This window comes from Anguilla anguilla, chromosome 8, assembly GCF_013347855.1.
Source record: "Anguilla anguilla isolate fAngAng1 chromosome 8, fAngAng1.pri, whole genome shotgun sequence".
In the NCBI taxonomy this organism is placed as follows: Eukaryota; Metazoa; Chordata; class Actinopteri; order Anguilliformes; family Anguillidae; genus Anguilla; species Anguilla anguilla.
This window is the reverse complement of record NC_049208.1, coordinates 5,544,561-5,556,744: the sequence shown is the minus strand read 5'-3', so window position 1 is coordinate 5,556,744 and position 12,184 is coordinate 5,544,561. Positions and strand designations below refer to the sequence as shown.

The 12,184-nt window shown below is 41.6% G+C and overlaps 1 protein-coding gene across 3 annotated transcripts in view; it reads left to right on the top strand.

The window, feature by feature from the left end:
• The first annotated feature begins 330 nt into the window (after positions 1-330).
• The window catches only part of LOC118232801 (natural killer cell receptor 2B4-like), a 112,529-nt gene continuing 100,675 nt past the window's right edge, over positions 331-12,184 (top strand). The window contains exons 1-6 of one of the 3 annotated variants that reach the window (XM_035427927.1): positions 332-735; positions 4,746-5,060; positions 5,370-5,624; positions 7,452-7,583; positions 8,319-8,365; positions 8,489-10,277. In XM_035427927.1, the coding sequence (XP_035283818.1) occupies positions 690-735; positions 4,746-5,060; positions 5,370-5,624; positions 7,452-7,583; positions 8,319-8,365; positions 8,489-8,668 (975 nt within the window). In that variant the 5' untranslated portion in view covers positions 332-689 and the 3' untranslated portion in view covers positions 8,669-10,277. Of the gene's footprint in view, positions 736-4,745; positions 5,061-5,369; positions 5,625-7,451; positions 7,584-8,318; positions 8,366-8,488; positions 10,278-12,184 lie in introns of those variants that run through there. The other 2 variants (XM_035427924.1, XM_035427928.1) reach the window with 2 other exon arrangements.

Here is a 12,184-nt window from a genome sequence, read left to right as displayed (position 1 = left end):
GAATCGAACCTCCGACCTTTTGGTTACAAGTCTAGCTCCTTACCCACTGTGCTACACGCCGTCCTTTTGCTCATGCACGCACACGCACCACACTCAGATCACACCCATGCATATACACCTGCTGTGACACACAGCCTAACATACCCCATACCGTGTTTTCATTTGTTAGTATTCGGTTTGTTTGTTAAACTTTAAAAAACAAAGTTTTTTTGCAGATGGAATATGCACAGTCGCACTGCCCACAGCTTCCACACAGGAAGTGTGTCAGTGTGACGAAATGTTTCCAGTTAATGATGATTTGCTTGTGAACCTGGGGGGGGGGTTGGGCGCTTGTTGATTGGTGTACTATGGAGAGAGATCTGCATTAATGAGTGCACTTGTAGGTCTTCTCTCCTCAGATACATCTCTTACATGTCTTATCTCTTAACACCACATACCTCTGCTGCCACATGATTTTTTCGTAACGACGAAAGACCCCCCAAGCCCCCTGGGTAGTGGGGTTAGAGCTTCATCTGCTGGTGCAGAAGGTGCTGTTCAGATTAGCCAGCCCGTAGCGGCAGCTATAGGCATTTAGACAGACATTGCTAACGCTTTACAGGGTACAGGGTACGTACGGAAGTAACATTAATAAGCGGAAGCAGCAGCTTTAGTTCCTCGTTCAGAAGCCCATTACAGTTCCACACTGCAGAATGGAACCTCTGATCATCATCGTTCTGGCTTTCTCTGCGATCTCAGGTACGGCACCTTTACACACTTTGAGAGTACTCCGCTTCTTCATGCTTCTGTATGTTTGTATAAATGTATTTACTGGTCCATCAGGGATATTGTATTCAAATAAATACATTCATGACGGGCGCGTGACGCGTCGTACCGAAATTAACCGGAAGGCCATGTTTTGGGTGAGGTGGCCTTTATTGATGAGACTTTTTAGCGGTGAGACTGGCAGTACAAACCGCACTGTTTTAGGGGTGATGCTTTACTACAGTAATTTCTTTGATAAAATGTATTATTGGTTTTAAATACTTGACTTGGGGACCACAATTTCATGAATTTTCTGTGAACTCCCTGCGTTTGGAACAATGACATTTTTTTTTCTTGACTTGACTTTTCACTCCACAATTTATTTCTAACCAAACAATTCACGTGTGGGTAAAGCGCACATTCTTAACTTTTACTGACAGGTATTTCTTATACATTTTGGTTCCAATATGTAGAAATCACAGCTTTTTTGTGATAGACCCCTCATTTCAGGGCATCATAACATTTGGGAGAAATGGTGTGATAGGTGTTCCTGATTAGTCCGGTGAATTCAGTTGCTTCCCTAGTGCAGATATAAGTGAGCTTTCAGTATCTAATTTTGAATCTAACCTTTCGATTGTCTTTGGAGTTTGTTGTTGGAATTTGTCAGCATAAGGACCAGAGTTATGACAATGCCAAGGAAGCCATTATTAATATAATATAATATGTAAAATGTAATGTAATATAATGGGGCAAGCTGTGCATTAGGAACTACTTGTGGATCAGATGCAAGAAATGCAATCTGACCCTTTGCATAACCCAGTGGCCCTGTTTGTACGCTCAGTCTGCTTTCAAGTGTAGTTTGAGTATGCAGTTTTTAGTATTTTTTGTGCATATCCTTCTTTCTATTGAGTGCGGAACTTCATATAGTGATTACTGTCATAGGTTATGCCCGTGGTAACCAACCCTGTTCCTGGAGATCTACCATCTCGTAGGCTTTCATTTCAACCATAATTTTGCACACATGATTCTACTAATTAGCAGCTCAAGGAGATCTCTAGCTATTGAATGAGGTGTGCTTTGTTAGGATTGGGGTGGAAACTGACATAATGGACGATCTCCAGGAACAAGGTTGGTTATTAGGGGCATAACCTATGACAGTAATCACTTTATGGAGTTCCGCACTCAGTAGAAGGTAAGTTATGCACAAAAAGTACTAAAAATTGCTCACTTGAACTACACAAGCAGACTGAGGGTACAAAATAGTTTAAGCGCATCATTTCTTCTTGAAATGTTAAAATGATTATTGCAATGACTTCATGGGTCTGAATGCAGACATTCACTGTTCCGGGGAAAAAATAAAAGAAAATTGAACTTTGAGGCCCAATGATGCCATACAACAGAGAGTGTTGAACTGAATTCTGGTTTTTGTAGTTTCCTTTCAATCAGCTGCTAGTTAAAGCCCTAAGAACATAGTGTGTGGATTCCTTAGCCTATCAATGACTTAAATGAACCACTGGTGCTGAGAACACCCCAAAAACCAACAGACACTGCGGCCCTCCAGGTCTGGAGTCAGACACCTGTGCCATACCGCATAATTTGTTTTTCTTCAAAAAATAAGTTTTTTTTTAAATTTGTGTTTTTAATCCATTTGGTAAATGGTAAATGGACTGCATTTATATAGCGCTTTTATTCAAAGCGCTTTACAATTGATGCCTCTCATTCGCCAGAGCAGTTAGGGGTTAGGGGTTAGGGATTAGGTGTCTTGTTCAAGGACACTTCGACATGCCCTGGGCGGGGTTTGAACCGGCAACCCTCCAACCGCCAGACAATCGGTCGTACCTCCTGAGCTATGTCGCCCCTAGCATTTCAAGCATGTGTACCAAAAGATTAATTTATCTGAGGTATAGAAAAAACTTTCAGCTGGAAAGGGTAGTGTGCAGGGTTGAGCAGCTCAGGCGTGTTTCAGAGACGTGTGCTTCCTGTTGTGGTGGGGTCTTGTGAGTCATGCATCCTGTGGCAGTTCAGTGCTCGGAAAACAACTCTAAAAGGAAAGAAGAAACTGCCATTTTGTGTGTGTGTGTGTATGTGTTTGTACAAGTGTGTGTGCGCGCACGTGAGTATGAGTGTGTGTATGTGTGTGTGCGTGAGAATGTGTGTGTTGGTAAGAGTGTGTGTACGTGTGTGTATGTGGGTATGAGTGTGTGTACGTGTGTGCATGTGGGTATGAGTGTGTGTACGTGTGTGCGTGCGGGTAATTCATTGTGGCATTTTACACCTGCCAGCTCACCATTAGACACACTGAACTCTTTTTCTGTACAGTAGTCACAAAGCCCCAGTGTTGTAACGAACCCCCTGATATTTCCTGATAATTACAAGATTTGTCTCTTGCTAATTTCAACCGATGCCCCACTGCTCTACTGACAAACTTCTGACAACCTGAAAGTTTGTAGAACAGGTTTAAATGTCACATTTGTCAGCACACAAAGACAGAAATCATAAATTATACATTAGGCTGATGGTTATTTTTTCTACTGTGAAGTACATTGTAAATACCAGTTTCATACTGTATTACACATTCTGCCATTAAATGTGGTTCGGATGTACAGTAGTTATTTGTTACTGTTTTAGTTTGGATGCTGTAAAATGTGTTACTATGCAAACATTCATAGCTGTATGATAATACCTTGTAAAAGCATTGTATTTGTTTGTATGTGGCTAGATAGAGAACAGGGCGAGGTAACATGAATGTAGAAACGTGGCGTTTGCTGAAAAGAAGGTTTTGTACAGTAGCCAAGTGAAGAAATGTAGTTAGTAGAAATGGCACAGCTGTGAACTGGTGTAACTTTTTAATAAAAGGAATACATTAGCAAACCTGTCCGTGGTTTTAAAGAAGAACACAGGCGAGTTAGCACAGAAGAGCTCCCGTTGAATCCATATGACTTTGCAATATTGTAGCCGGTTAACAATTGAACGTGCAGACGGTACGTCATAATACAGTTCGGGGAACGGCTGGTAGATATGGTGCAAAAGCAATAATTGAGAAGTAGTAGACAATTATTAGTGAGGGTAAAAGGAGGTTAAAGAAATGTGTCCCTAGCTGGGCTTGAACCTAGGCTCCCATGTTGCCAAGACTGTAACCTTGCCCACTAGGCCACAGGCAGACTAGCTGTTTAAACTGGAAATGTTTCAGAGTACCCGAACCCTAACCGTAACTTATTAATAAAAGGAATACATTTGCTGTCATGAAATGCATATGGGTGGCCGTGAGTGAGTTTTGGTAAAGGAAATATAAGCGTAAGAAAACATTAGTGTAAAAAAGGAAATTATCTGCCTGAGGGCGAGGCGGGATTCAATCCGTCAACCGGAGGTTTAACAGTCTGTGACTTTGTTAGTGCAGCACCATGACATAGCTATGCAACGTGTGAAATATCGTTACAAACCTGTCCTCGGTTTTAAAGAAGAACACAGGCAAGTAAGCACAGAAGAGCCCCCGTTGAATCCATATGGCTTTGCAATATTGCAGCCAATTAATAACTGAACGTGCAGACGGTACGTCATAATGCAGTGTATACGTTCGGTGAACAGCGGGTAGATATGGTGCAAAAGCAATAATTGAGAAGTTGTAGACAATTGTTAGTGAGGGTGAAAGCAGGTTAAAGAAATGTGTCCCTAGCTGGGCTTGAACCTAGGATCCCATGTTCCCAAGACTGTAACCTTGCCCACTAGGCCACAGGCAGACTAGCTGTTTAAACTGGAAATGTTTCAGAGTAAAAGGTATGGGTATTTTGCGTGTATATGCGAGTTTTTGATTGGGTCGTGTAGGTGAAGATTTGGCTGGTGTCGGTAAAATGTCCAATGGGGAATGTTATTAGTGGGATAGGCACTGAAAAGTGCCAAACTCTTGGTGCTGTATAGGTATGGGGCATGCCCCCGCCAAGGCGTAACAATCTGATGCTGAACAGAATTCATTTTGAAGTTTTAAAACATTTCTCTGTTTTTTCCAGTTTTCAGAGCAGAGGAGTTTTTGTTTGTGCGGAAGGGAAGGTCTGTTCGTCTGGATGTGCAGGGATATGAAGGACTCCGGTTTCACACCCTTTACTGGAAGTTCAATAGCAAAGAAACTATACTAGAATACAGTAATAAGTATAAAGGTCTGACATCATTTGAAGATTATGAAAACAGGACTGAATTTGATCAAAAGAACTTCACTCTGCTGCTGAAGAACGTGCAGGAGAGAGACAGTGGGATCTACACAGCAGAGATAACTGATGCTAAAGGAAAGGACAGAGATGTTGCTTCCTACAGGCTCACAGTTCAAGGTAGAAATAACACACTGTTTTACAGTCTCTGTGTAAAATACAATCATGAGGGTGCTAAAAAGATATGGGAGGAGAATACATCGATACTAATGCATTTAAATAATGCTGTAATTCTGTAGATAAATGTGATTTCTGACATTATCATGAGATTATGTCATTTGATGATATTTCTCAGATTATTATAAGATTATATGGTTAAATTTGAATATATGGGATTATTATTGCCAATTTAATGTATGAGATTATTATGGGACTATATGGTGTAATGTGTCACATTTTGGCCCATTGGATTGGTTGTTGTTTTTGCAGAGGCCCCGCCCACACCCGAGGTGGGAGTGGCGTTACTCTCCTCTGCTGGAGGGTTCTGTAAGGTGTCGGTGAACTGCTCTGCTAACGACACCTGGGCCAGCTACACCTGTAACCACGCCCACTGCACAAAGGTAGCAAATACAACCTTGTCAACAGAAGTCAAGATCACTGTCACGGCAACCAAGGAGGCTATCAGCTGCAGCAGCAGTAACCGGGTCGGCACAAAGATGCAATCAAAATCCACAAAGCACGTCTGTAAGTCTGTCTGTCTGTAGATAAAACCTGCAAGTCTGTCTGTGCTCCTCTCTTTCCATGTGTTCACATGGAAAACATTAAAAATATTAAACTAACACACGCCATCTTCACAGGTTCAAACCACAGACTGTAGAAAAAATATGGACAATGTGACTGTGGCTTACGAAAAGCATTTTGAGCCGCCATGTTGTATAAATGGAGCCAGAGACTGCATAGTAGGGGAAAGGTGGGACCCTTATATGGTCATGAAGGCCTGGCCTGGTTGTAGTCATCCACTGAGCACATGAGACAACTCCACCCCCCCCCCCCCCCCACACAAAGTAACACCCAGTGACTAGGCAGTGACACAAACTGTCCCCGATTGGTCAACAAAATATTGAAATATTGTCCAAATGACACAGCTTAAGAAATTGACACACGGGGAGACATTAGACCAAAAAATAAATCACACCTATTGTGACTACATGTTCTTGTAGAAAAAATGATTGACTGTAGTTTGACCGTAATGCTACTATTGACTTACATTGAAACGGGGGGCTGAAAGTCCTACACTGGAGCCAGATGCACTGGCACTAGTGAGCAACGTCTCTCAACAAAACCAGGAAGTGTTCTTAAGAAACAAAGCACAGTCTTGGCCATTTGCCCCAGGTGGGGTAAATTTCACCTCATCACCATGGGGTCCTATCTTGTCATGCCAGAACCAGACCATAAAACAGTTCTTCATCCTACTTTTCTTTGGCACACTCCATCACACCCTCATCCCACAAAAACAGAAAGATCCAGGTGGCTTGGAGCAGCCCAACTAAGATAGTCTGGGTCCATGGAAGCTTCCACCGCTTTGCTTTGGTCCAGAACCTTGTTGCTTTGGTGCAGAAAGCATGTTGCTTTGGTGCAGAACCGTGTTGCTTTGGTGCAGAAAGCATGTTGCTTTGGTGCAGAACCGTGTTGCTTTCGTGCAGAAAGCATGTTGCTTTGGTCCAGGACTGTGTTGCTTTGGTGCAGAACCTTGTTGCTTTGGTGCAGAACCTTGTTGCTTTCGTGCAGAAAGCATGTTGCTTTGGTCCAGAACCATGTTGATTTGGTCCAGAAGTTTAAGTGTATTTTCAGGTATCATACCAGAATGTAATTGGTCCTCAGTAGGGTCTATTCATTTCATGGCATGAGAGTGCCATTTAGTCAATCTATCTCTAGATTTTCAATTTGCTAGAGATATTATGCCAAAAAAGTTGAATTGAGTTGATTAGAGCTTTTGTGAAAAATAGTCATATATTCAGGAAACACATGTAAAATTGAGAAACTGTAAAATGTAGCCTGACATGTTAAACTAATGTGTTCCACTTCACAGGTGTGAATGTCAAAAGGAATTTTGCACAGAAAGGTTGTTTTTTTCTGAGTGTCTTTAGTGACACCCCCTCCCAGCCCCTTCGACTGCTTCATAGTAGGCTTGCGGTTGCCACTTTCAGAATTTGTCAAAACTGCATGTCGCGCACACATAGTGGGGCTGGGAATTATGAGGGAGTGCTGTGGGGTCTGATCACAAACTGGGGGGGTGGGGGGTGGAGGGTGGGGTGAATGTAACAGTGCAGAGGGAAGATGGAATTCATTACAAACTAGCGGTTAAATTTCAATAAACTACTCAGACTGTTTGCTTGGTACCACAAACCAGACTTGTTCAAACAATTTGAAAACTGGACATTTCTAATCCATCTGGCTACCCGACCCCGCAGTTTGGGAACCCCTGATGGAGTAGGGGAGGATGAGGGGGGTAGGAAAGCATCCATGTCCTGATCAGAGAAATCCAAAATGACAGTCTGTCTCTCACTACAGGTACACCGATCAATGAGAACAATCAAGGGGAGTCATGGGGAGTCACTGTGGGAGTCATTGTGGGAGTCATTGTTGCCGCCGTCATCAGCATTACTGTCTTTGTCATTTATAAAAAGAGGAGGAAATCTGGAGGTAAGGCGCATCAGGTTTTAATATTTCACAAATAAAAGTGAGTTATGAGTCATTGTCATTCACTGAGTGATTAATGATTCAGTGAGTATTTCCAGATTACATTTGCTATTCCGGTGGCCACGCCACCTTGTACCCTTCTCATGGCTAACTACTGAAGCTATGCAGCCATACCACCCTGTACCCCTCCCATGGCTAACTGCTGAAGCTATGCAGCCATACCACCCTGTACCCCTCCCATGGCTAACTGCTGAAGCTATGCAGCCATACCACCCTGTACCCTTCTCATGGCTAACTGCTAGTCTGCCATAACATGCCGTACAGTTACAGCAATTTAAATATGAAATGATGGTGTTGTGTAAATGTAAATTAAATTAAATGAATGAATGAATTAATAAAGTAAACCGCTATACAGAGTGTAATTTGTTGTAAAATGGCACATCAGTGTACACTGGTGTTCACTGCTGCTGTAGCTTGTGGGATAAAAATGCTCTCTGCTCCTAAACTCTTAAGCCTGAGCAGTCTGTACCAGAGCTGGGTCAAATACAAACACGTATTTGTATTTGTATTTGTATGTAAATACATATTTGAAGTATTTTAAAATACATATTTTAATACACACATGAAGTTGTTAATTCTAAAAATGGCTGCCCCTTACTGAGAACATTTCTTTCATTGAACCCTGATAAATTCTGCTGTTGAACCCAGTGAAGTATTAACTAGATTTGAATTTCACAGGGTCCCAGATACAGGAAAGGTGCAATACTGAATATGCTTCTGTTGAGGTACAATTATTCCTATCAATCTTATAAATCTGTTACAGTTTTTTACACATACATATATACACACACCAAGCCCTAAATGATGATAATGATAACTGTTCTGTCCCTGTCTCTGTTCGTCCGTAGGGCCCGGCTGTGGTGCTCAGAAATCCAAGCACAGTAGAAACCATGCATGATGCAGTCACCACTGCAAACCCAGAGTGCCACCTGGAGGTGAGCACAGTCTATGATGTGTTGGGACCAGCAGGAGACCCTCCAACACAACCTGAGTCCATATATGCTGCCGTGAATAAGGTTGCATCTTAACCCTTAGAAGAGTAGACTATCTGGGCCGTCTGGGTAGTGTAGAGGTATAAGCACTCTACCTCTGACTACCGCCGCAGAGACCCCGGTTCATTCCCTGGCAGCGGTACTTCCGGCTTGGTCAGACGTTCCTACGAACACAATTGGCAGTGTTCGCGGGTGGGAAGCCGGTGAGGGCATGAGTCCTGATCGTTGCATTAGCTACTCCTACTGGTTAGTCGGGACGCCTGTTCAGCAGGGAGGGGATCTGGGAGAGATAGCGTGAGCCTCCGCATGCGTTACGCTCTCCCAGTGAAACTCCTTGCTGTCAGGTGAAAAGAAGCGTCTGGTGACTCCACATCTGTATCAGAGGCTGGCATGTGGTAGTCGACACCCTGCCCAGACCAACAGAGGATAGCGCATCGACCAGGACTGTGATACACATGGGGAATTGGTATAACGACTAAATTGGGGAGAAAATGTCAAAAAAAAGAAGAGTAGACTTTCTGGAATGTTTTCAAAATTGGAGTTCTAGAACTTCATTGCTTTCAATTAAAGGCAGCTATTCTTACACCAGCATCCCAATGTTCAGTCACAAGCATTCCAATAACATATTTGTGATCTTGCACCTTAATGGGTTAATAAGATTCTATTCATTCATGCTGCTGATCTTCCAGTGCTGTGATTGGTCCAAAACATTTAGCACAAAGAATCCAATGACCCAAATGTCTCACATAATTGTTCTGTTGCAAACTGTTCACCATGGAGTCTCTCAGCAATGCTTTCCTTCATGCACCTGCCACACAGCCCCCTTCTATGGAGGGATATTGTTGACTGAGTATTTATTTATTTTTTATTTTTTTGCATTTTATTGTGGAACATTTAAGCTGTGGAACGTTTCGACTGTGGAACATTTCAGCTGTGGAACGTTTTGACTGTGGAACATTTCAGCTGTGGAACGTTTTGACTGTGGAACGTTTTGACTGTGGAACATTTCGGCTGTGGAACGTTTTGACTGTGGAACATTTAAGCTGTGGAACATTTCAGCTGTGGAACGTTTTGACTGTGGAACATTTCGGCTGTGGAACTCTTGAGCCGTTTCAGAGTGACAGCTGTCCTCACAGTGCTTTTTTTAGCGTGTGTATTCTGCACCGCCAGCTCGGTTTTGAGTGACCTGCCAGATCCAGACGGGTCTTGGTGAGGGGCACCAAAATCAGGGTCGCCCCATCCTGTAGGTGAGATACGAACTGCGCATTTGGCCCTGCCTTCCTTGAAAAGAGTGTGGGGTCAACATATTTTTTTTTAGCCCTGATTTTCCCAATTCGAACGCAACCAAACTTCTCGATCTCCCGCCGCAACTTCTCATGCTGATGTCAGGAGGAGATGCAAGTCATGATGCAAGTCATGTGACTCCTCCGATTCATGCTGAGTCAGCGGCCTCTTTCCAATCCCTTCTCAAGATCCAGTTTTACTGACCTGCCTTTTACAACGAATGATCTGTATTTTTACTTCTGTTTCATCCATTTTTATCTTCTTACATTGTTGTCTGTCTGTCTTTTTACTGTTGTAAATCTGCTTGCACTGTATGCTTGAAAAGTGCCATGCAAATAAAAGTTATTTTTTTATCATTATGGTTATTATTATCCATCCATTCCTTAACTATACCCACTTATCCACAGTAATGATAATAATAATAATAATAATAATAATAATAATTATTATTATTATTAGCTGTAGTAGTAGGAGTAGTAATAGAATTAACCATTGTTAATGAAATTAATAGTATTAATGTTATTTAAAAATGAGTTGAGCACCTTGTATTTGGTGAAAAATAGTTTTTGCCATATAGCAACAACCTGTGTGATCTTCAGGAAGCAGTTTGTTAAATTCTGACCTCTTAAATCAGGTACAAGCTCTAGAAGCCTGCCTGCATAACATTGGCTAAAACTTCTTAAAAATCAAAACAAAACAAACCAAATTACAGATTACAACCAGGTACCTGAATTACTAATGTAGTGTGTGGAATACACACAAAATGTACAATTTATGTGACTCACCAAAGTTTTATTTATTTATTAATCTTCTATAATGGGGAATGGGTAGTGTTTGGAGGTTCAAAAGCGCACTGACAAGGGTACCACCAAGCTACTACAAGTAGCCCCTAAATCTCAAAGGACTAAACAGAGGGAAGGAAAAAAAAAGACAAAGAAATAATAGTAGCGAAGCCGATCTCCGACAAACGCTAAACCGAGAACCCAAACACTGGTACTTAAATAATAAAGGTCCCGGAAGTCCCAACGGGAAACCCTTAGACTTTGGGTTTAACAGAGAATACAGCTGAGTGACAAACACTCAGCTAAAATAAATAATCTGAGTGCAACTCAGAAAAACCCAAAAGAAATACAACACCAGGACAACGTCCCAAATACCCCAGCTCGCAGAGCTGCAAAATAATAAAGAACCTTTTCTTTTTTCTAGAGCGCTGAACTGCGCTTCACACCTACGCTGAATTTACCGGACAAGCAACCTAACACATAAAGCTCACACAGAGCACCTGTCCCACCGTCCTATTACCTGGCTCTGGTCTTAGTGATAGCGACACAGATGCGACGAACCCTGTCACGTTGAATAGGCGGCGAACCGGTGAGCCCAATCAGGACTCAGGGTGCTCCCCTGGTGGCCACACCCAGCCACTGCACCCTGAAACCATGACATCTTCATTATGAACATTATTTACAACATGCCATTTGCCCCAAATGTGAATGGCAAAGGTTTGTAATTATTGCGTTAATTTTTTTTTCATCCTCAAACGTTGATTCTTTTTTAATATATTTTATTAACTATATTAAAACGGTGAAGATTTTATGGTTGGAGAGCGGCAAAAAGGTTATTTTTCAGACTACATAATCACTTGATAATTTAAAAAAAAGCTTCCTCTTCTAGCATGGGTCTTCCGATAACATTCAGGACACACCTCTTCCTGTTTCATGTATTTTGAAAGGCTTCATTGAGTGAATACAAAATATGCCCTTAAAATGGGTACCTGTGTTTAATTGAATATAGGGGTTAATCACAAAAACTAAGGTTTAGTGGAAGTGCATGTGCCCTAAAACTTGTTCAGTATTTATTCCATATTTATTGCATGATATTGAACCTAAAATTTCGCAATTTCATTTGAATTATATTTTCTTTGTGTTTATTTACCATTACCATACTATCTCATGTTTTCCTTTAATTGAATGCCCATTAAAGATTCATGAGAGCAACAGTATGACGACTTCCAATTAAGAAAACTTTATTATTCATCAGATGATGGAAAATCATCTTTGGCTCAAGTGGATGAAAAGTTAATATTCCAAAAACACATTAAAATCCAAAAACAGAAATTATGCTCACAGCTATAAAAAACATAAAAGCTTGAAACAAAAAACATAAAAAATACAGTTCACATGGCAGCTAAAAGTTATTGCAATTAATCACAGCAAAGCTTGGACAAATTAGTTCATCTTTTTTTGATACAAACACACACACGCGCACGCA